At 35.7% G+C, this 25,818-nt stretch overlaps 2 protein-coding genes across 2 annotated transcripts in view; one reads left to right on the top strand and one right to left on the bottom strand.

Annotated features, from left to right (window-relative positions):
* LOC149410234 (uncharacterized) overlaps nt 1–25,818 on the bottom strand; it is a 160,500-nt gene that overhangs the window by 45,639 nt on the left and 89,043 nt on the right. Inside the window, exon 5 of the mRNA XM_089648979.1 lies at nt 9,376–10,772. Within this exon, the coding sequence (XP_089505105.1) occupies nt 9,376–10,772 (1,397 nt within the window). The remainder of the gene's footprint in view (nt 1–9,375; nt 10,773–25,818) is intronic.
* LOC149410235 (uncharacterized) lies at nt 17,104–22,907 on the top strand. The gene is made up of 2 exons (XM_089648526.1): nt 17,104–18,829; nt 19,491–22,907. The coding sequence occupies exon 2, from the start codon at nt 19,705–19,707 to the stop codon at nt 22,210–22,212; it is 2,508 nt and encodes an 835-aa protein (XP_089504652.1). The 5' UTR covers nt 17,104–18,829; nt 19,491–19,704; the 3' UTR covers nt 22,213–22,907.

Here is a 25,818-nt window from a genome sequence, read left to right as displayed (position 1 = left end):
GGAGAACCGTTTTTTTATTCAAACCGGTGTAGTTCGGTTTGTAAATTAATACATATTTGTACATAAATCGAGTCAATTACTCGAACTTAATTAATTAATTACATACTAGAACTTTTTAAAAGTTATTGAGAATCGATTAATTTATTTATAATACCGGTTTTAATACTCACATACTCGTAGTAATATTAATTTTTATTCGTGTATCAATAATCAATTTTTGGAAAACAAGGGATACATTTATGACAAACCAAACTACATGGACTGTCAAAGCGTTTATGCAATGAAAGTTATGCATTTAGTCTGTGGGTAGAAACAAAGGCGAGGCGTCGATGTGCGAGGATGTGATTTATCAGATTTATATAGGTGAACGATGTTGGCGAAATAGTTGTTGCTTTTCAGGTAATCCATTCATAGTTAGCTTCAAAACCAGTGGTGCTACGTGCAGAATTTCATGCGTAAATTAGCATTTTGATTTGAAGTTTGACATCGGCAGCCATGTTTAATATATCCGGGAACGCGTGATTTCGGTTTGATAACGGACTGATTTCCATATTAATGGGTAGTTTGTATATATATTCAGTTTGATTTTCCGTGATTGCTTTCCGCCCATAATAACTAGGGGAAATTTACAAAAATACGATATTTGATTCATAGGTAGCAAAATTTAAAATTACTCGAACAGCACATATTTTATTTATTTATTTTTTATTCATACCCCGAAAAAGGCAAATGCCCGTATTATGGTGGTAACATAAATAAGAAAATATAAAAATATTTAAAATAAAATATAAATACAATAATACAATGTTGTACATATATCGTTATACAAATGGTAAAACAAAAACAAAAATAATAAATATATATACGATAATATGGATAAAGCCGGAATGAATTCACTTAATGGTCTTTCTTCAGTCAGACAATAATTTCTTTTAGGAAGCTTTCCGATTTTATTCTGCTACATTCTATAAGCCATACGGTTATTTTCTTTTGAAGAGAGCCGGTTTTAACCTTACTGCATTGCTGCTTGAACCCATTATACACCTTAGGAGCCAGGAATACATGGAAACGTTGTCAAAACGATGTGTTCATTTTTGGTACTATCATCCTTTGTTCTGATCTTAGTCTTGTTGTTTAACTGTGATCTACAAGACTATGAAGCTTGGGATTGTTCGTATAGTACATTATAAGTGCATGTATATAAATCTCTCTTACGTCTATTAATTTTGTTTCCTTAACCCTCCGTCAGGCGCACCTATGGGCGAACCAAAATCGGGCGCACCTGGCCTGAGAAGCCACCCATATATTTTTAGCCCCCATCTTCCACTATATTAATTCTAATATAAAATACTTGTCGGATAGTCTTTACTAGGATCTATAGAAAGGAATTAAACCAAATGTAACACAGAATAACCAGTTTATAAAACATTACCAACCATAAACTAAAATAATCAAACTAAACAATTTTTTGAAAACAGTGTTCAAAATAATTGGTCAAACCGAGCTCCATAAAAGTAATAAAAGTTTCAAAGTAAAAAAATTTAAAGGTTAGGTAGGTGGTAGTCTCTATTGACTGCAGCCGTAGCCAGATACGGACGATGAGGTTCCTAAATCAGTAGCCGAAAAACAAGTGGAGTAAACAGATCGGTTGATGACAACCTAAACTGATAAACTGATAAATCCTAATTCTAACACGCATATTCCACACTTTCGCCTTTTGGGAGTTGTTGTAGGGGATGTGTTTTTTTTTCTCGTGAGGAAAAAACCCTTTTAAGCGAATTTTCAACTGAATCGGCATTCCACTTGTATTCAGACTTCGCCGAGATAGTTGTCCGATATCGCTCTTATCACCTAAATCTTCAACCAAAGCTGGATCTTCAGAATCATCATCATCGAGAAGAAACTTCACCATATCATCAACATCATTGCGTTGAGAGAGATCAAATTTTCTAGCCATTTCGGCAGAAACATATGTATATAAAATGGCAGAAAAGAGAAAAACTGAAATTATAATTCAATCGAACGCACCGTGCCTGAAAGGCCAGGGTCCAATACAGCACTTATTTCCCAAGATACTGATAAATTTCATACAGAACAGGCATAATTGAGTATAATGAACAACTGCACATAAAAATATCCTTAAAAAACTAAAAATTCAAAACCTTCAAAATTGTGACGCAATCGGGCGCAGGCGGCCTGTGAAGCCAGGGAAGGTGTACGTGAGCTGCGTTAAGACCGACGACTGACTAAAGACGGGCACCGTGTGAGGTTCCTAAAGTTAGGCGAGTAAAATGAGGGAAGAGGCGGGGGGCCGCCTTTGAGAATTGGAGAGGGAAAAAATGTCTTTCGCTGGCCTCTGAGGCCGGCTGCGCCCGACGGAGGGTTAAATAAGGGTGTCGATGGATACATATAATGTTTTTTACCCATCACTTTTATTATAGCTTTTTGTGCCTTGGCTAACGGTGCCTTGCTATACCTGATAATTGAATGGCACAAAGCATAGTACACAATTTTATTTGTTTTCTTATCAACAATGTTGCGTATATTTTTCAAGAAGAAAATTAGTTTGCTTATTCGATTGGCCGTATTTTCTATGTGCCCTCTCCAGGTCAAAGAATCAATTAAAATACCCAGATATTTGACTAATTCCACCTTTTCAAGGTCTTGGCATGCGCATGGGTGAGGTATTTGTGTTCCTGGGGTACACGTGTCATTTAAATGTACTTTAATATTTATGTCACTGTTAAGTTTTTAAATATATGTAATAGAAAAAACCATTTAATTTGTATTTGCGATGCTTCACTTGAGGAACAACCTTTATGGCAAATATGAAAAGGATTTAAAGCGATGCATTACGTCGTGTAGTATTTTAAATTGAGCCGCTATCAATAAAAACTCTTACGTAGATGGCGATAAGGTTTAAATTCCCGCTTAACACCATTCGCCTGTTTTGATTTATGCAAGAAAAAGACATGGCCAAAAAGCACCTTTCATTTTATTTTGTGGATGTTCAGGCATAAATTTTATAAATAATTTAATTTGCCACATTATACAATAAAATCATAACCGAAAATGGTTTCGTAAGTAGGAGATTTTGAACTTTAAAGCAGTTTTCATAGGCCTTATACATTATTTTTTTCTGGGCTTATAAAAAGACTTATATAAAAACAGCTTGATTGTTTCAAAGGCCAAGATGTATTCTACTTGCAGTATTTAATTAAAGCATCTGAAACATTTTTAGGCGACCAAATTTTCAAATCAAAAACACATGATTTTCATTACTACGTATGAAAAATCACTTAAATAATCGTTCTTTCATCAGCGTAAAATAGGTTATTCCGATTTTATGAATAAATTAATCTCGATCTGTAACCACAATTCCACAATTATTTCTGAGAAAATTTTCATCTCGGATCGCCATTTCAGTTGTAAACTATGGAACCATAAATAGTCATTTTGCTTAAAAAAATAGACAAAATTCAATATTTAAAAAAAAAAAAAAATTATGTGACACCTCACAAGAGCGCCTCTGTCTGTACAGCGTAAAGGCAGAGGAGCTATGTCGCCACCCGGTTGGGCAGCGTTGCGAGGCGGGTTAAGGTAGGGGTTGTAGGAAGAGATTTATTAATGCGGGTCTTGAAGAGGTCCAGTCTATATGAAGGAGGACAAAATATGCCGGTAGCTCGTTCCACATACGAGCCGTCTTACACAAAACGAGTCAACTGTGAACGGGTGTTTTCACGTACGTGCACCGGTGCACCGGGGATAAATGCTGCTAGCTCCTTAGAGTGGGCTCCATTAAAATGCCTATAGAACAGACCCAGCAGGCCCACATTGCGTCTGTGCATTAAAGATGGCAATCGGTCTGTTAACAATGGATTGTTAATCATACGGACCGCCCTCCTTTGCATATTTCATAAGCAGCTTCATACTTAAAAATTGATTCACTGAGTGTACGGAGGCATCATAAGGATGCACTCTTCTTGTATAAATTAGTTAACATTAATATTCAATGCCCAGAGTTGCTAAACAAGATTCCATTCAATGTACCTGCGCGTTCAACATGGTTCAACGTGTCCTGTTCATGGTTGATCAAAGCAAAACGAACTCTAATCAGAATTCTTGCCTGAACAGACTATGCAAAAATTACAATAGCGCATTATCCAAGGTTGATATTTTCAGTTGCGAACTTACCAAATACAAGAGGTCCATAAAATAATATTTCTCTGATGGTTTGTGAATAATGTTTATGTCTCTATTGTTTATATCTCAATCACGATTTAATTTATATCTACAACCTCTCTCCATGGCTATAAATGTATTGTTTTGTAAATTTTTCGTTTATATAATCTTTTGTTTTGTTTAAATTGTTTAATTCATATTCCTTTCTTACAAATTTAAATAACTTATTCCATATTATGCTGTCTCAGTTAAAGTCACAAGGAGGAAATCCATAATTGGTTTTATTTTACTATATAAGAGTTATGTACAAACTGATTAAATGTCAACTGTCGATTTCATTCAATAAATAAATAATCAAGTATTGTAGGGCTCTAGCCTAGAGGTGGCTTCAAAATTTAATTGTTGGCGCACTTGAGATTTGTATACGGTTAGCAGCTGGCTACAATTGAAGAATCTGTTAGCACTATACAAGACGCCCAGTTTCTTAGAAGCCAGACTTAATCGGGCTTCTATAGATCCCCGATACTTGAGCTGTTCTGATATTGTTTTGTTCCACATTTTTAAATAAAGCCTTTGAATTATAAATGATGAAATTTTCTTGGAAGTTGTAATATTTGTACATCCTTTGAAGGTCACTCTGAAATCACAAAGGCATTTTCTGTCAAAGAGTAAAAATTACTCAAAATGTTTGATACCGATTGTATATTCTATGAGTTCCAGCATTTCATTAAATTGTTCCGTGGAATACAATATTTTCATCCGCAGAATATTTTGAAACATGGGATATTTTTCCTCCATTTGAACTCGTATATATAGGCAAGTTTGTTTTACATTATTACATTATTTAATGGGGTGAATACATTGGAATGTGACACACTAGATTGGAAAACTGCCAACTGGGGTGCCAAACTGACGTCATTTCTGTGTCTAAGCAAATCCTCCCGCATTATTTCATCACCTAGATAGACACGGAGATTCTATAAAAAATTAGTATTGCTAATAATAATAATTATAATAATTGGATGACTTTTATAGCGCCGTTTTTGTGCAAAATCACCTCAAGGGCGCTGTACAAATTTATAATACATATCTACAGTGATCTGTGTTATTACTAACTATTTATGGAGATATTATACAGTACAATAATAACCTGGTAGGTCACTTGAGATTAACACTTAATTTAAATTATCTAATTGTTTATTAGCAAAATTTAGATACAGGATTTAGGACATAATTAGAAAATTGGATATAACTGGACTTTCTCTCAGGAATAGTATATTTAATTTAAGGATATGACAGCTTAAAAAAGTAAGTTTTTAGTTTAGACCTGAATTCTGTTGGACTTGTTATGGATCTTAGTTCCGGAGGGAGTTTATTCCAAGCCTTCGGCCCAGATACTCCGAAAATGCGATCACCAAACTTAGTATTTGGCTTGCGCATAGGTTCTATCAGTCTGCCTACAGCTGATGATGTTGCTGATCTAAGAGTTGACTGCCTCAGACCAGTGTTTTCCGGGACCCATAGTTCAGTGATGTAGGGTGGGGCCATTTCATTGATGGATTTAAACACCATCCAGCACAATCTGTACTATATTCTTTTAGGGCACTTGAGCCAGTGAGGGTTACAAAGGAAATTTATTAATAATCTCTTCAAATTATTAGTAATCCTGTTAAAAACAAAATTGTAGGCTCTTAACAAATAAATTGATAGGTTTCCTGTTAAACTTTTAGCAAGAGAGGAAGTAATATCACGATGTCGGAATCATCACGTGTTTTTACAAAAATCGTAATATTTTGTCATTGTATATTATCGAGGCAAGCGCAGGTGCATGAACACGAGTTTCGATATGTTAGGAATTACTAAAAGTTATCAGGAAACGTCCTACAATCCCATTTTTAACCGGATTACCAATAATATGAAGAGATACTTAATACATTAGCAAGATTTATTTTTCTCCCTTTATATTCCCTGTGAAAACCTACAACTGCCCAGATCTGAATTTTATTGATAGATCGTACGTAGTCAGTGGCGGCTTGTGACTTTTGGGTGAACTAGATTGCTAATATTACAAAAATGGCATTATTGATGTTGTTTTTCGTAAATTCAGTTTCACATATGAAGATTTTCATGAAATCCGTGCGGATGAGTGTAAACTGAAATTTAAAAATCGAATTTTCGAAAAAAAAAAATCTTTTTGCACTAAACAGCACCAATAATGGCGAATTTTGTCAAATTTAGCACCCTAACACACTCAAAAGTCACGAGCCGTTACTGATTGTAGCAAAGTCCTGATTTATCTCGACGATTTGTCATTTCACGTGTTCGTAAAATTGTTTATTACGTTCAGGTTCCGTTTTAAGATGGTGGCCTTGATGGATATAAAATCTTTATCCAGCCAGAGTTCATTGATCGTGGTTCCTACTACAAGCTCAATTCGTAATGATCAATATTATGTAATATTACTGAACATATCCGAAAACTTTCCCTGTTTTTTAAATGTGATGAAATACGCTTTCGAAATGTATTATTTCAAATAAACATATAATTTTTTTTAATGAAAAACTAATGTTTATAAGACAAGGTTTCATGGGTTCCGTGATATTTCATCAAAATAAATATTCAAAACACCTTAAAAAGTGATATACAGTCATTAAAAGTTATGAAACAAAAAGTAGGTTTTAAAGTTACCTATGTAACCTATTTAACCTAGTTTTTGTTTCATCACTTTTTATGACTTCATATCACTTTTCGGAGGTGTGTTGTCATTTTGATGACATACCCGGTCACCGGTTTTATGCATAGCACAAGGGATAATAAATTATTATAAGCAATAGTTAGTCGACTGAAATATCACTACATTTACTATTATTTTTACTCGGGAGGTATTTTAAATTTCTATTGATATTTCAAGCGACTTATAATAATTTAAACATATATTTTTTTTAACATTAAAATATCGAATGTGAACATACAAAAATTAGTCACCCTACGTTTTTTCAACTAAAAATACTGATAGCGAAATTACATATAAAACTCTTGCATTTTTCTAAATACATGTTAATATGACCTCACTTTTTTGATGTTTCATATAAAAATAATTTATAAATATTGCCGTTGGAACTTTTGGTATCATAAAGGTGCACATTTTAATTATTTCGTAGTTAAATTCTAGATTTGAATATAAAGCGTGGTGTTTTCTCTTTCTAACACCGTTCAGATCATATTTCTCACCATGAGAGTAAGGGAGACACAACGATTTCTATAAGACCATTTGAGTTGTCCCCAAAGCAATAAAAAAATGCCTGAGGGGTTAACATAACTTTTTTAAATTAAATTAAAAAAAACATTGAAACTTTCCCCTACTTGTTCATCTTCAGACATGTACAATTTAATACAAATCCTTGCTATAATGTAACGTAGTATTTGTATTCAGAATAAACTCTATTTGCTCTGAACAATATTGCGAATTTACGACTTATTTAATTTTATTGCCAACGGAGAAGCATTAATTACAAATGTATGAATACACCCTTGGGTGGGTTTATTACCTTTGGAGACGAATTTAGTTGTGTTGAGTTGACTAAATCTATGATTTTTAAAAATATTTAATTTTATATATTACCTACTAGCTGTACTCTACCGCGCGTTGCTGTGGCTCAGTCTTTCTGTGCAGATAGAGGAACAAAAGCGAGTGTTGCTTTTACTTCCAATAGATAAAGGTATTTTCCAAAAAAGCATGTTTGTCAAACAGATTTGGGTGTTGTTCGAAAAAATCTTGTTTTAAGGCGATGCACTACGTAGTAATGCAAAATCATGTGTTTTTGGTTTGAAAATTTGGTCGCCTAGAAATGTTTCAGATGCTTCAATTAAATACTGCAAGTAGAATACATCTTGGCCTTTGAAATAATCGAGTATTTTTTAGATCACCTGAACGGACATCAGAAGGTACGGGTTCAATTCCCGTTGACGGCATTTATTTTTACTCGAGAGATATTTTCAATTTGTATTGATATTTCAGGCGACTAATTATTGCTTATAATTATTTGTTATCCTTTGTGCTATGCATAAAACTTTGTCGTATAAACATTAGTTTATCATTTTAAAAATATGTATAATATAGTTGTTTTTATAATATAGTAAATTTCTCCTTAGATGTCAGCGACAAATTTCCATATACCTACATTGATTTACAGTTACTAAAATCTTCAATTACATACATTACTAGAGTAAAATGTAATTAAATCACATAAATGTAAGAATCTTGTTAAAATAATAGTGGGAATATAAAAAAAATGGTAGTTTTATGACCGCTAACGCCGTGGAGGTTAAAACTGGATATCATTTGAAAGACGCCCTCAGTCCTCCATGCACCTGCCCCGCAATAACAGTCTACTGCTCTCAAGGGAAACATTAAAACGAAATGAGATCAGCAAAAAATAATGTGAAACGAAATCTAAATGAATAAGTTAAAACAATTTGCTTGCATCTACCTCTAGAGGCGCTGTCTCTGTGCAGGATTTTTCTGGTAAGGTTTTGTTTTAATACTATGAATCCTTTTTCACATGAAACCGGTTCGTTTCTACAATTCATTAATGTAATTCCTCCCCCCCTACATCATATGCATCGTCCAAATTCTTTTCATACAACATCCCCAAAATGACATAAAAGTGACTGAGTGGAGTGAATGTATTAAAAAGAATTGCAGAGCAATTTTCTCTGTGGCGTTTTAAGAATGAAGTAATAATTTTCATTACTCATTTGCCCTGATAATATACACTGTAATGCTTTCCAAAACATTGGCTAAAGAAGGAGGTAGTCATTATTTTGCAGTGAAAATCTCAAAAAATATCCAATAATTTTTATTTCACGCCTACATTTTTCAGTCAAAAACAAGACAAGGCCCCATATTGTTCGTTGGTTCTGTGTCAAAACAATAGATTTTTCAGAAAATGTTTTGATACTGCTGATTGATAAAATTATATTGTTTAACTGTCTGGTTATAATGTTAACTGGCTTTGACTACGATATGAAATCATTTTTGTGCAAAAAAAAAATGTCTGAAGTAAAAATCATCTTCCAGAATAAGAATTCATAGTTTTAAGGGCGTAAGAGATGTTTTATTTAATTCGTAACCAATTTGCACAGCTAATGAAACTAATGAATAAGAAGTCAAAAATACATGATTGTACTAACCTCATTTCAAAGTCATGTATCTCTTCTTGAGTCAGCTGGTTGGTGACATCCAGCAGCTGTTTCATGTTCTCGTCTCTTTGTTTCTTCTTTTTGACACTCAACTTGTGGTGACTCCCAGTCATAGAAGACGGAGACGTGTTTGAAATAAAATCGTTTTCGTCTTTCAAAAGAATCGTAGAAACATTGGAGTAATCTAAAGACAATGATGCTTGCTGGACCACTATCGTTGCTTGAGGAATCTTTCGATTGGCGTTTTGAGTTTGGTTAGAGCAACAAGCACAACATCTGTATTGATTAATAGCATACGCTGGGCAGGTGAGATTGCAACATCCAGCTCCGTTATCCAAAGGATTTGTTGTAACGTTAATACTTATGCTTGGACTATTGGCGTTGTCTGAACTGTTGTATCCCCTTGTTGCTGACGGCCTTCTGGAAGAAGAGTTTCTGTTTTGATGGCCAGAAACGGTTCCTTCAAGCTCTTGACGAAGCTTGATCATATCCTCGTTAGTCTGTAAAAGGCAGGAGTTTGGCCTGGATCTTATCCTTTCCTGAACTTCATTGTTATCGGTGAAGAAGTCAACTCGCAGATCTGGCAGTGGTGGTGTTGCGCTTTTGCCATCAATAACGCTGGAAGTTCTATTCCTAGCCTTTTGTGATGATCTAGAATCAGTGGAGTGTCTCTTTTTGTGCGCAGTTGGCAGTGGGAATCCTTCAAATGTGAACTTAGTTTCATTCTTAGAACTCGAGGCCTTCGGGCTTCTTGGTGGTTTCTCTTCCATGTCGAAACCAGAGAGCAACAAATCCGGTGACCTAGGATCTGTTGGTGAAGTTGGCATAGGAACATCAAATATAAATTTGGCAGAGTTGCGTTGGCTTGGTGAACTGCCAGCAGAATCAAAGATGGATCTAGGTTCTTTAGCTGACTGTGATTCATACATGAGGTTTCCACATTCATCAAATGGGAATTTGGTGTCTGTTCCTTGGTGGTATCCTGGAGGTGCTGTACTTGGACACTTCTGATCGTCATTGATTTTGGCATAATCAAGTTTCCTGTTACTGTCATTGTCAAAAGTTGTTTCTGTCAGGGTTATCTCAGAGTCCATGATGTAAGTTTGTTTGTCTAATGAAGAATCCATCTGCTGTGATAGTTTGCAGTATTTGTTTTGGGATCTTCTTTCTGTGAGTGATCTGTGATGGTGATGTCTTGCAGGTGACTTTCCGTCCAGACTGGAGCCACTGTCTAGGGAGATGAGTATGTCTTGTGGAGGTTCTTGGTCTAAACTGTCTTCCGTGGTATCACCGTCTGTGACAGTGACGTTGGTGAGGATGGTATTGGCACTTTCCGTGCTGGTGTTGATGGTTCGGTCTGATGCAGTGCTGCTGCTCATTACTATAACCTGCAGACAAAGAAAACATCAAATTAGTTAAGCAGTAATTATGAAAATGAATGTTGTGTTGCATCGAACTACAAATAAGTAAATTTCTTTAATTTTCCTCAAGCAGTAACTCTAAGACCCTTTTCCACGGGAATACACAAGTATACGATATTCGACGATTTAAGTATCCAATTGACTACCGACATATATTTGTGTGGAGATTCGTACGCAGGCACCCGTTGCCGACATTTGCCAACCTCTCCAAGGATCCACCGTTCATAATTTTAATAATACACGGTATTTTTGTGATATCTCTTTTAAATTTCACCACTACTTAATCATAAATAAATCTGTCTGCATGCATAAATAAATATTAGTTCATCCTAGACACAAAAGACTGCAGATCTTCCATACTGATATCTAATAGCACTACTTTATCAAAATACTATATACTCAGATTGTCCGTTTCCACTGCAAAAATTGCACCTTCACGGAAAGACGAAAAAAATACAGATGTGTAAGAATGACGATTTAAAAAAAAAAGAAAGACACGTTCCCAGGTTACAAATAACCATGTGTATTTTAGATTTGTGAGACAACTGGCTAATAATTATATAATAACAGAACTTGAATAAAACCTTCACAGAACTTTGAAATTTGTTGAATTATTTAATTTCTATGAAACAACCGTCCCTATAGTAAGTGGAAATGTTACTTTTGTCGTGATGAAGGACTTTGCTGGTCGAGGAATCGAACTCACGATACCTGCGTGTGACCCCGACACGATGCCAACTCAGCCACTGATGGTGATGTGTAGGTACTGTAATACTAATGACAGACCACGCTATATGCATATAAGCTTTTTCGGGCGTGGCCTATATATATTATATGTCAAGGTGTCACACTACGCAATAATCTTCCTCTTCCCATGGCAGAAGAGGGGGTCAGTTCAATTAGGGAGCTGCCAAGATATTCCGATACTCCGTGCTAGAGGAATATGACGTGTGTTAGCAGGGGAGTGGTAGATAGGAGTCATATAATTTTCAAATTTCGCCTGTCTAACAAATAACGGCATATCATCATCGCCACGCCCACACTTATCACACATCATATGTCAGGTGTGTATGGGATTGTGTGACGAGCGATATGGTGATATAGACCACGCTTTGTTGCGTATAGCGTTATGTGTCTGCACCATACATGATTTTAAATAAACTATTATAGTGTTCCGTTACACCTCATTAGCAGAACCTGTGCTGAGGTGTAGATGTGTTTTTTATGGCCCATTTCCCTTGTTTCTATTATCTATGATCATTTCACGCGCATTGTGAAAATGTAAGTAATATTTGTATCAGCAAGCAAAATTCGTATAAATTGACAAGTTGTTTGTGCGGGATACCTTTGAATCGGCCAAACTACAAATATGTTTTTCTTCTTCATTATTTTCAAAATATACTTTAAAAACATCCATTATCATCACAACATCCTTCCGAATCGTCAAGAACTTCCCTTTCATCACATTGACAAAGGAAGGCTGTACAAAGGGATGTATCTAATGTCACTTTTCAAAATAATGACGAAATAACGCAGCCATGCCTGAACAAGGGGATGGTTTCTTACAGTGGTGTTGAGATCGGTAAGCAACAATGCGAAGCATCTTTTGAAGTATAACCTCATTATCTGCGGCTTATTTTTTGTTATAAAATAATTTTATTTGCAAAAAGTTAATGAAGCAAGGAGTTTGTACCAAAACTGAGTGTTGTGGCAGTCTGTCCTTTATGTCTACCACTGTAAGATATTTTTTTAATGATATTATGAAGGGTTCGTTTTCTATTTAGGCGTGCGGGTTAAATCTTCTGCCAGCCAAGTTCTCGATAATTGCATATACATATTTTTTTTCAGGGGTCTATAAATTAATTTGTAACGATTGTAACTTTTTTAGATTTAAGAAATTTTAATACCAGATTTAAGGAGCACTGAAAGTGTTTGAATAATATTTATTATTCTCAAGTTAGAAAAAACTTTTTTGATATAAATAAAGGGTTACAAGTTTTACATACGTTGAAATTTATTTTAATTAATTATTATTACTAACCATTTTTTTTTTAAATAGCTATGTCTTAAAATTATTTTTAAATTCATAACTATATTGATAATTTTTTTGTTATTTAGACATCTCAGTTACTCTGTTCATTCTGTTTTGTTATAAAAACGTTTTTGATGTATTCGTTTTTGTTAGTTTATGAAAGTTATTTTTATACAAAAAAACAATTAATAATTTTATTTATTTCATCTTTTTTTTATATAATATAACTAAGTAACCCGTAAGGCGATTTGTTACACAAACTGCTATAGTATAATATAGTCAATTTGTTCGTTTTTGGGTACAGCACATACGGTCTTAAAAAAATCGTCGGGTCTCTCTGACTGTCATGGTGAGAAGTATGATTTAATCGGTGATATAAAGAGAAGTTACAACGCTTTATAGTCAAATCTAAATGTTAACCACAGAAAAATAAAAATATACACATCTATGAAACCAAAGGTTTCGACCGCAAGTTGAGAAAAAAATCAAGAGAGTTTTGTATGAAATAACAAAAATTAAGGTAGCAGTAATCTTTATGGTGCATTTTTCCAATAAAACGGGTTTTTTGTTATTAGTAATTTTAGTTCTGCTTAGGTAAAGAAACGTAAGGTAAGCAATTTTGAATCTTTTTATGTTTGTATTCGAAATTTATTTATTTAAAAAATGATATGTTTATATTCAAAATTTATTAATTTAAAAAAACATATGTTTAATTATAATCATAAAATATGTAAGCGAATTTCATCACATTTAAAACATAGTCTTTGGTTTTTTGGATACGTTCTGAAATTTTCGATTTCTACGTTAATTAATCACAAATTCTCATACCTTCTGACAGCATCTTTAAGAAATTTATTTTTGTCTATCTGTACTTATTTACCAATACTTGTTTGTCTATTGCAAAATGTGTCAATTTTGTATGAGTAAAATTAAGAGAGGAACGCTTATATGGTTTGGGCATGTAGAGTGAATTAACGAAGAGAGGAGTGTAAGGAGAATATATGACGCAAATTTGAATGATAGAAGCAGGGACGCCCGAGGAAGACATGGCACGATCAAGTGAACCAAATACTTGAGTCGGACCATGTCGAGTGTTTGAATAACAGAATTCAATTAAATTTTCCATTTAGTGCGTGATTTTAACACTTTTCACGAAAAAAATCTTCCATAAATATGGACAGTGGGTTTATCAACTATACTAGTAACAACAGATTTTGTCTTTTAAAGGCAGCTTTAGTGATGCAAAAAATGTCGATATCCGAATTGATTCTTTCCAACAACATGATTGCTCTTCTTACCGGCATGAACATTGGCAAGTTAGTCCTGCAGGAGACAGAACAGTCTATGTTGTCGATGACGGAGATTACCATCGGCAACATAAAAATGAACGATCTCCACGATAGCTGAGTTTTCAAACCATCCACGAATCAGTCAGAAGAAATGTGTAGCAATGTGTACATCCCTTCTGACCTGTAGATGATTCATTCCGAGCATACCCAAAAGAAAGTCGGTAGTCATTCTCCCTGGTGTAGAGAAATCTCCGGAAGTATGACAAAAGTATGTATGATACAATAGATGAACCAGAATGACGCAAGGAGTGTATGCCAAAACCGAGTTGTTTAACCTCTGCGGGGAAACGGCGTGATAGCTAATTAGTTAATATTCAAAGTACGTTTATCCTGACGAAGAAACCATTAGTTTTGAAACATCTCGATCGTTTTTGATTAAAGAGTGGTGTACATAAAGTTTTATTTTTTTCAGTTATAATGATGGTCGTAACGTGTTATTCTTTATTCTATAGAATCAACCATTGTATTTCACCATAGTGAACACTTATTTATATATTAATTTAAACGCCCTGATGGGCTTTTACATGATACATATTTTACACCATTTACTGCATAATACAGTGACAACAGAAGGTTTTTATTTTTCACAACATATCTACAAGAAAACAACAAATATACGCAATCGCTCTTTAAATATGCTACACAAAAATGTCATTCAGGTATCTCTTGCACACAGGCAAACTTATATTAAATGTGACGATATTTGAGGTGAACTTGTTTCCAAGTGTGTGAAAGCGAGAAATAAGTGCATTTATGTGGTAGTTGGTACTGAAATTGTTGCAGAATAATATATTTTGCCTAGTTGGTCGAGTAGGTACTCTGAAAACTATAAGTTGCAGGAGTTCACAACAGTCTAGTTTGGAGTGAATAATCTTAAATAAAAAAGTTAGGTCATTTATTTTTCTACTATTTTCTATGGAATGTATTTAGTAAGAATGTATAGTTTATGTCTTGAATAGGTATACGTAATTTGAAGTTAATAAATCGAAACAATTTGTGCTGCACACGTTCAATATTTTTAATACGAATCTGGTAGTATGGGGACCACACTATTGAATTGTATTCTAACAAGCTGCGTACTAGCGACAGATACTTGAACATATCCTGGCGTATTATCATTCAAATGCGTGATTTATGACATTGTTTTTGAATCTGTTCTGCTGAAAGGGATGATGCTAATGATACCGGAGAGACCACCCCAGCTAAAGGCGTTCATACTGCAAACAAAGCCTTGCATATTATTAATTAAGGGTTTGTTGGTTCGGAGCTAGGTATGCTTGAAGTTGAAGTCAACAATGGATTATGCACGCGTTCAATTTGGCTTTACGGAGGTTAGCTTTACGCAAGAGATTAAGAAATAAATATTACTCAGCAATGAATCTAAAAATACATTATGTTTTTTTTAAATGCATAACATGTGGACATCCTTAAGAGGGAGCTATAAGCCAAAAATGTGTATACCTTATATTGTAGGTAATTGGCATTAAAATCGCTTGACAAACGGAGTCTAGAAACGTTCAATTTCAAGCACAAAACTGGTTTTTATTTGTTTTGTAAACAATTTTATAAGAAAACAAAAAATTTAATCAAGTGAAACTGTCACAGATTATCTAAGCTATAATCCTGTATTTTTTTTAAGTTGTTTCCTTTACGCGTTCATACATTTCTATTAAAATATATATATATTTTTTAGTAGTTTACATTTATATTTTTATTTGTATTTCTGCTCAAGCAAAACGATAGGAAAACCTTCAATTTATCTAAAACATATTTATTGGTATTCATATTGTAAACCAATTCATTATAAAGATTAATCAAAATAGTGATTTAGCATTAAGCTTCGCTAGATGTGTGATGAAAACGTGTTCTAGAAATCGTTCAACAACCTTAACGTCATTTAATAAAAGGTTCAACAACATACACGTCATTTAATAAAATGTTCAACAACATAAACGTCATTTAATAAAATGTTCATTAACATAAACGTCATTTAATAAAATGTTCAACAACATAAACGTCATTTAATCAAATGTTCAACAACATAAACGTCATTTAATAAAATGTTCAACAACCTTAACGTCATTTAATAAAATAATCAATAATACATCAATTTTAAAACGTCTTTTAACACTTTTTTTAGTTTTACTAAGTATTGAACCTTAGTATCGAATCGCTATCAACCTAGCCAAATGCCGATCGGGTTGGACCGACATTTATTTGGTGTATTTGTTGCGTGTCGTATCTTGTGATTGTCCTTTTTTATTTAACTTTATTCAAGCCTAAACTCTTTCACTTTTTCATTTTATAATCTCGATGTGTAGAGCCTTTTACATTATCTTTTTCTGTCTGTGCCACCTTTTATATTAAATCTTTTTGTCTATGGCACGTCATAGTGTAATATTGTCATTAATTTCGCATCTATAATATCTTGTGTCTGTATTCACGTCAAATATGAGTGTTTTGTTTTATATAGTTTGTTGTGATCGAGATCTTTTGTTTTATTCTACATTAGCATTCAATTTTACATTACCAGTATCACCCAACTCTCGCTTCTCTCTCTCGGTTTAATGTCTACCCTCTTCTGTGTTACATATTAAACATATTAACCAAAAACACAAGTGTTTTTAATGAGAAGCGAACCTCCATCTATCTCAACGGCAAGCCAATCCTTGTCGTGATACGAAAGAAGCCTACACAAGCCGATCAGCCTTACAAACTGACTGGAGGCTTCTGGACTCCACACGAGGACGCTGCTCATGGTCCTTCGAGCCGGATTGCACCAGCAATCATCACCCAAGCCACCACAGGAGAAATCAGCAATCATCACAGCAAGCACCAAATTAAGTCAATCCTTTCAACTTTCCCTCCGTACTGTGTTAATACTTTTGCTGTTTCTCAATCATAACAGGCACGGATCTCTAATCATCTGACAATGGCGGACAACCTGAAGGCTTTCATAGCCAGAAGAGGTCAGATCAAAGGGCTGATAACGAAGTTTCAGTCATTGTTAGATGAAGACCGAACGGATCCGTCAATCATCCAAGTCCGATTGGCAAAAATCGAACCTTTGCATGACTTATTCATGGAAATTCAACTTAAAATCAGTATGTGTGATGAAAGTTTGAATTTCGATTCGGATGATGAAACCGATCGCTTTGAAACAATGTATTTCAAGGCCATCTCCGAAGCAAAATCGCGTCTGACGAGCGATTCCAAACTTAATTCACATCAATCACAATTAAATATAAATTCCAAAATTCAATTACCAATTTTGAGACTACCTACTTTCTCCGGAACATTCTCTGAGTGGACTTGTTTCGAAGAATCTTTTCAATCATTAATTGAAACAAATCAGGAATTATCTGCAATTCAGAAATTTCACTATCTTAAATCGTGCTTAACCGGAAACGCTTCCAAATTATTAACATCTCTGGAAATCTCATCAAATAATTATCAAATTGCGTGGAATTTATTAACAGATCGATACGCAAATAAACGCTTAATAATTCAAAACCACATCCAAGCTATATACAATATTGCAAACATTAAAGTTGAATCTTCCAAAGAAATTCAAGCCTTTTTAGATCAAATTTTAATTAATTTACGGGCTTTGGAAAATTTAAACCTACCTACAGAACATTGGGATGCCTTACTAATTCATCATTTATCAAAAAAACTTGATCCTCGCGAGTGGGAACGAATTCCCATTCCTGAACCAAATACTTACGTTCATTCTATGGAAACATTCATAAAGTTTTTAACCGATAAATCTATTATGCTTCAATCTATTCCAAAGTCATCTGCAACAGCTCATAAATCTGATAACATTAATAGCAAAAAACCAAATTTCACTTTTGTAACATCTCCAAATTATTTTTGCAATGTCTGTTCTGAAAATCATACTATCTATCAATGCCCTAAACTTCAGAAAATGACTCTTCAAGACAGAATAAATGCATCTAAGACTTTTAAATTATGTTACAACTGTCTAGGAAAGGGTCATTCTTATGAACAATGTCAAAGCAAATTCCGTTGCAAAACATGTAACAAAAAACATCACACTCTGTTTCACAAAGAAGTTCAAACTGAATCTAAACAAGGTCCAATCATCTCCGCTACATCCATGGCGAACGAATCTCATGCCTTACTATCTACTGTTATTCTCAATGTGAAGAATGCGCAAGGACATTTCATCCAGGCCAGAGCTTTACTCGATTCTGGCAGTCAAAGCAACTTCATTACCACAAAATTAGCTACGCATCTAGGTGTTCAGCTAATAAAGTCAGATAGCCCAATTACTGGAATAACCGGCGCATCATTCAACAGTAATTTCAAAACTAATATAACCATTGCTTCACAATATAAAAAGCGTTTTGTAAAACAATTATCTTGCATCTGTTTAAATGAAATTACTCCAAACATTCCAGTACACAAAATCACCAGCAACGCAACAGCTACGCTCCCATCTCACATGAAGCTAGCAGACCCAACCTATCATGAACCTGCATCAATCGACATCCTTCTTGGCTGCGACATGTTCTGGAGTTGCCTAGAACAAAGGCGAACAAACATCTCAGGAATGCAACTTCAACAAACCGCTTTCGGCTGGGTAATTACACACACCGACATACCAGCTGACGAAGGTATTTCTTTATTTTCCATTAAAGACAACAATGCCCTTCATGATCTCATGACTAAATTCTGGCATATGGAAGAAAACCTTTCTCATCCACCTCAGTCCTTGGAAGAAAAGGCTGTCGAATCACACTTCATTGACACACATTACAGAAATGAAGATGGTAGATTCATCGTGGAGCTTCCGCTCAAGGAAAACCCACAAGACTTGGGTTCTTCGCTAAACACAGCTACAAAACGATGGCTCTCCGTTGAACGGAAACTCTCACCTCCACTACAATTGCAATACTCTGAATTCATGAATGAATATATTCACCTAAACCATATGTCTGAAATATCTATTGAGGACAACACTTCATCCTCTAACCATCATTTCTACTTACCTCACCATTCTATTCTACGTGAATCCAGCGAAACCACCAAACTGAGGGTCGTGTTTGATGGATCTGCGAAAACCTCCTCAGGGCTCTCTCTAAATGACATCCTCATGGTTGGACCGACCGTTCAAGATGATCTCCTTTCAATAATCCTACGTTTCAGAACTTACAGATATGTAATATCTGCGGACATAGAAAAAATGTACCGTCAGATCTTAATAACTCCCAAACATCGTGATTTACAAAGAATTGTTTGGTCAAACCCATCTTCAAACAAATTGTCTCATTTCAGACTCAACACAGTTACGTACGGTACGGCATCTGCTCCATATTTAGCGACAAGATGTCTACGGCAACTAGCACTGGATTCACAAGAATCGTCGCCAGACGCAAGTCAGCGCATCCTACATGACTTTTACGTCGACGATCTCCTTACAGGAAGTAATGATTTTGAGACAACGCTAAAACTCAAGTATAGTATAAATTCTATATTAAGTTCTGCCTGTATGAATCTACGAAAATGGAAATCCAATGACGACAATCTCATCGCAGACGAAAAATCCCTCAATCAGTCTGTCGATTCGACATTACTGGGAAAATCTGAAACCTCCAAAACACTCGGTCTGAGTTGGAATTCTACTCTGGATACACTTAGATATCAACCTGCTACGTCATCTGTAAATTCATCTATAACTAAAAGAAATCTTTTGTCACAAATCGCAAAACTATTCGACCCTCTCGGTCTAATTGCTCCAATAAATATCACTGCAAAATTATTCATCCAGGATTTATGGAAATTAAAAATTGACTGGGATTCAGACGTTCCAAGTCATATTCAAACTTCATGGCTCAATTTTCAACATCAGTTGAAAGACATTAATCTAATATCTATACCTAGACATGTACCTACAATTAAGGAATATTCTGAATTACACGGATTCTGCGATTCATCAGAACGCGCATATGGAGCATGTATTTACATACGGACATTCGAAAACGGCATCTGGATCTGCAGATTGCTATGCGCTCGCTCAAGAGTGGCGCCTCTGAAAAAAATCTCCTTGCCTAGATTAGAACTATCGGGAGCTCTTTTATTATCTCAACTCATGAAGAAGGTAACAGACTCATTAACATTTCAAGGATCCACCTCTTACTGGTGCGATTCTACGATAACTCTCGCGTGGATCGCCGCATCGCCCGCACGATGGAAAACCTTTGTCGCCAATCGTGTATCGGAGATTCAAGACACAACCTCTCATGGACAATGGAGACATGTTTCAACCAAACTAAACCCTGCTGATCTCATATCTAGAGGCGTTTCTCCAATGGATCTTGCATCTTGCAACCTCTGGTGGAATGGTCCTCTATGGCTATCTCAAAATGAGACACATTGGCCAACTACCGTCATCCCAGATTCACCAGAACTTCCGGAACAGAAAACCACTACTCAAGCATTCATAACACAAATACATAACACTGACATCTTTGATCGTTATTCTACTTTACATAAATTGCAAAGAGTAGTAGCTTATTGTATTCGTTTCAAAACTAATGCTCTCCGCAAGTTTGAATCTCAAACAACCACACTAACTGTACTTGAACTAACTACTGCAATGACAACGCTTGTTAAAATAGTTCAAAGGCAATGCTTTGCATCAGATATAAAGGCATTACAGTCAAAATCAAAATGTCTTTTGTCAAATAGTAAACTTCTCTCATTGAACCCATTTTTAGACTCGGAGAACGTACTGCGCGTTGGCGGACGTCTATCAAATGCAAACCTCACCTATAATCAAAAACATCCTGTAGTTTTACCTTCCAATCACCAGTTTACTAACCTAATCATAAATCATTTCCATCGTCAATTATTACATGCTGGACCACAAGCGTTACTCGCATCCATTCGTTTACAATTTTGGCCACTCTGTGGAAGACGCACCATACGCAGTGTTCTTCGTAAATGTATAGTTTCTTTCAGGTCAAAACCTACAACAATTCAACCATTAATGGGGAACCAACCGCAGTCTAGACTGCAACCAACACGCCCGTTTCTTACGTGTGGTGTTGATTACGCAGGACCTTATTACATTAAATCTGGAAATATTCGTAGTAAAACAACTCTCAAGGTTTATTTGTGTATCTTTGTGTGCTTTTCTACCAAGGCAGTTCATCTTGAGCTGGCTACTGATTTATCTACTACGGGTTTCCTCAAATGTTTCAATCGCTTTATCGCACGACGTGGAAAATGTGCTCATATCTACTCAGACAATGCTGGGAATTTTGCAGGAGCTTCAAATGATCTCAAGTCCTTAACCTCTTTTTTGCAGAACTCTTCGACTCAGAATGAATTTTCGGATTTTTTCGGTTCTCATTTTATTCAATGGCACTTTATTCCAGCTAGATCTCCTCATTTTGGCGGATTATGGGAAAGCGCAGTGAAATCAGCCAAGCATCATTTGACTAGAGTTCTCCGTAACTTGTCATTGACTTTTGAGGAGCTGTATACTGTCTTAACGCAGGTCGAGGCATGCCTCAATTCTCGTCCGCTCACCCCCCTTTCCACCGATCCATCTGACCTCACTCCTCTCACCCCGGGTCACTTCCTTATTGGCGAATCTTTGGTTGCTGCACCTCAACTGGACCTGACCGCTACGAATTCTGGAAGGCTCTCCAGATTTGAACGAACCACTCAGCTCGTTCAACATTTTTGGCAAAGGTGGTCTAAGGAGTATCTCACTCTCTTGCAGGAACGAGCTAAATGGAGGACCAAAACCCCAGACGTGCTGCAACCAGGCTCCTTGGTACTGCTCTTTGAGGATAACTTACCTCCTACCAAGTGGGCTCTTGGTCGCATTCTGACACTACACCCTGGCACTGATGGCATCACACGAGCAGCTACTGTCGCTACCTCTAAATCGACAGTAACAAGGGCTGTCAACCGGCTCTGTCTACTACCCGTTGACCAGACAACATCATCATCGTCATCAGCATCATCATCATCTCTGTCACCTTAGTGACTTTCCTACAATAACTTCTCCAGTGAATTCCTATAAAAACTTTCTCCAGTGAAATTTATGCAATGACTCTCCAGTGACATTCTCCACAGTGAAACCCAGTGAACTTTACTTTCATCGACTTCATCATGATTTTGTTAACAAACTTAGTTTGTCAAAGCCGGGAGTATGTTGCGTGTCGTATCTTGTGATTGTCCTTTTTTATTTAACTTTATTCAAGCCTAAACTCTTTCACTTTTTCATTTTATAATCTCGATGTGTAGAGCCTTTTACATTATCTTTTTCTGTCTGTGCCACCTTTTATATTAAATCTTTTTGTCTATGGCACGTCATAGTGTAATATTGTCATTAATTTCGCATCTATAATATCTTGTGTCTGTATTCACGTCAAATATGAGTGTTTTGTTTTATATAGTTTGTTGTGATCGAGATCTTTTGTTTTATTCTACATTAGCATTCAATTTTACATTACCAGTATCACCCAACTCTCGCTTCTCTCTCTCGGTTTAATGTCTACCCTCTTCTGTGTTACATATTAAACATATTAACCAAAAACACAAGTGTTTTTAATGAGAAGCGAACCTCCATCTATCTCAACGGCAAGCCAATCCTTGTCGTGATACGAAAGAAGCCTACACAAGCCGATCAGCCTTACAAACTGACTGGAGGCTTCTGGACTCCACACGAGGACGCTGCTCAGTATTAACTGCTGTAATGTCATCCAATTTCAGAGAAAGCACATATGTACGTGATTGCCACCAGGAGTTGATAGAATGCATTGTCACCGACAACGAGTCTATCTGCCGATTTTCAGCTCGATCGGATTTAAAAAAATGGATAAATTTCCGCTTCCAAGATTTGCATTCATTCATTGCCAAAAAAAAAACTGAAATTCACTGAAATGAAAAAAATTCCATTTTTTCTATGATAAGTTTTCCTTTATTTAGTTTTTAGTAGTTCCGTTTTATTAAAGGAATCCAAAGAACAAAAAAATAGTAAAGCAGAGTGTCTGTGGCGGACGTTCTGGCTTGGTTCTTTTTTTAAATATAAATCTAGAGTTTTATTACGAGATCGATGAAATTTCGCATACTTGACCTTCAAAAAAAAGGTATCTACGTGAGATTTATAAAAACCATCTTCATCCATTTTTCACACCCCTCCAGGCAAAATTTTAATAATTCTCAATAAAATGTTGCACGCTTGGCGTTCAAAAATAATAGGAAAATTACTGTCTGATAAATCTCGGGCAGCGCCGGGAATTTGGGTGAAATTTTTAAATCATTAAATTTACCATTTTATACAAGTTTTCTTTGCCGAAACTATTCAACCTTAGCCTATATTTAGATTTTTTACATTAACCCCATACAGGAGAGGTCCTTGGGAAAATAATTTCCCTTAGAGCCTATGTCGACGGCCGGCCGGCATAGTCCAGTGGTAACGCATTGGACTGCCATTCCGAAGGTCGCGGGTTCGAACCCGGCGTGCGCAAATAAATTTTATTTGATTAATTTGTGTTATTTCACAATTAATTAATTAAAATAATATATAGTATATTTGCGGCACGTTCCAGAGTGGAAGATACTACCAGTATCGCCCTGGTGTAAGACCACCATTCAGAATTGAAACGTTGCTCCAAATGGCTTTAGCCGTGTTTAGTGACTAGATCTGAATAGCCAGGTACTTCCCCACCTTCCTCTTTCCCTTCCCCACTTACCTTCAGCCTCACAACATCCCCCAATTGGGGATGCCATAGTCTCACTGGCTCCAGACGGGAGCAGTTGGGACTCTTGTGAGGTATTCACTATAAAAAAAATAAAAAAAATGTCATATTTGGGTATGCTGTGTGGAGGGTGTTATGAAATGAACTTTCTTACAATGAAAACATTCAACCCCGCAATATTTTCTTAAAATCAAGTACTTTGTATATTTAAATATTTTCATATGGTAAAACCCTGGGGGCGTTGACCATTATCGGAGGAGGCGGGGCGAGGCCCCAGTCCCCAGCTCCGATGGAGGGCAGAGCGCTCTTAGTTTCTAGCTTTCGCGAGGATAGGTTGTTTCGTTTCTCCGCTTGGAATTCAAGATTTGCTTTGCAAAAGTGTTTTGAAAGTGTTTGTCACCATAAATTAAGTACTAGTATATTTCGAATCATTTTTTCCTCTGCTGCCACCCTGGATGTCCACAAAATCCCTGCGGTATCGTTCTATGTTTTGTTCTATTTATTTCTGTCTCTGCTCTCTTCCTAAAAATTTAACATCATTTTTCATTTTTTTAACCGTCCACAAAGAGATTTAAGCTTTTCCTACTCGTTGATTCAAGTGCTGTATAGGTTTTCTTGAAGGCATTTAAAAGCACCATAATAAAAGTGTTTTATTTCCAAGAAACCCCTTTGTTCTATCCACCTATTCATCCTAAACACATCTCACCCGATGAACTAAATCACCAACGTAAGGAAGCACTTGAGGTGACCTATGGCAGAAGTATTGGTTATCCAATAAATGGTTACCGGAATGACGGTACCCACACCCGCCTCCCCATAATGAATTATTTCAATAACAAATTAGAATGAAATTTGTATTCCTTTGCAATGTTCCCATCAGCTACTGAATTATGCATGAAACGATTCCTAGGGTTTTGACCACTGGAGATATAAATCGATAGAAGTATTTTGTGGGCGTGTCCGTGTACCAGAAGTAAGCTGATTTTGTACTTACTTCTGGTAAAAATTAACAAATAATACAAAAATTCTTTCGTGAAGAGATAATCAATTTCATTGGACCAGAGTCGAAAGGAATTACGTAATTTGGCGATCACCGTTGTGGTATTCGTGCATTCCAGAAGTTCATTTTAGTCGAATGCTACCGAGTGCCTTCCAAATACTGGGCGCGCAGGCCAAGTGGATCGTTAAGACATTACGCATTACCTACGCTTAATCTTCATGACATCTCGCACACAAAATAGGACTCGTGATTGTAACCAAAAACAAGTGCGAAAGTTACTTTGTTTGTACAAGCTCTTAACTTGACCGCAGAATTGAATCTATTTTCTTTTTCAGACTATATCCCCGTTTTCCCGCCAGGATTGGATTGTGCGTATTATTATGTCATACTGGATCGTTATTATAGCATGCAAGGTATAATTCCATCGTTTCAACTTATTATTTAATAATTTAACCTGTTATTTAATTTGTTATCTTAGTTTTTCATTTTTCTATTACAAACAGAGAAATGTCAAAATTCGATACAGTCATAGAAAAGAACAATCACATTTGAATTTTTTCATTCAAATTTCTAGTAATTTTCACGACAGTTCGATTGTTTTTCAACAAGACAACATGGTACTATCTGAAAAAGCGCAGTCCTAAGTAAATGAACTGTAATGAAAGATACTTTAAAGCTCATTTTCTCAGACATTACAGTATGATAGAACCATGTTTGTCGTGAGGGAACATTTTGCATTTCAAAATTTTATTACAAATAATATTTGCTAGTGAATGGGGTAGGCTCAGAATGAGAATTATATTGTCTATGGTGGCGACTTTTTTGAGTTTCATTTATCCTCGTCGGTGGTTTATGACGTAGAAGAATTGCGCAGATAAAATGTATC

Source organism: Hesperophylax consimilis, chromosome 28, assembly GCF_061612785.1.
Source record: "Hesperophylax consimilis isolate HC1 chromosome 28, BYU_Hcon_1.0, whole genome shotgun sequence".
NCBI classification, from domain to species: domain Eukaryota; kingdom Metazoa; phylum Arthropoda; class Insecta; order Trichoptera; family Limnephilidae; genus Hesperophylax; species Hesperophylax consimilis.
Note: the sequence above shows the minus strand (reverse complement) of the source record. Positions and strands in the feature narration are given on the sequence as shown.

What these genes read in the sequence shown, in the direction of transcription:
- LOC149410235 (XM_089648526.1), top strand. Translation starts at nt 19,705, where the DNA reads ATGAATCTACGAAAATGGAAATCCAATGACGACAATCTCATCGCAGAC.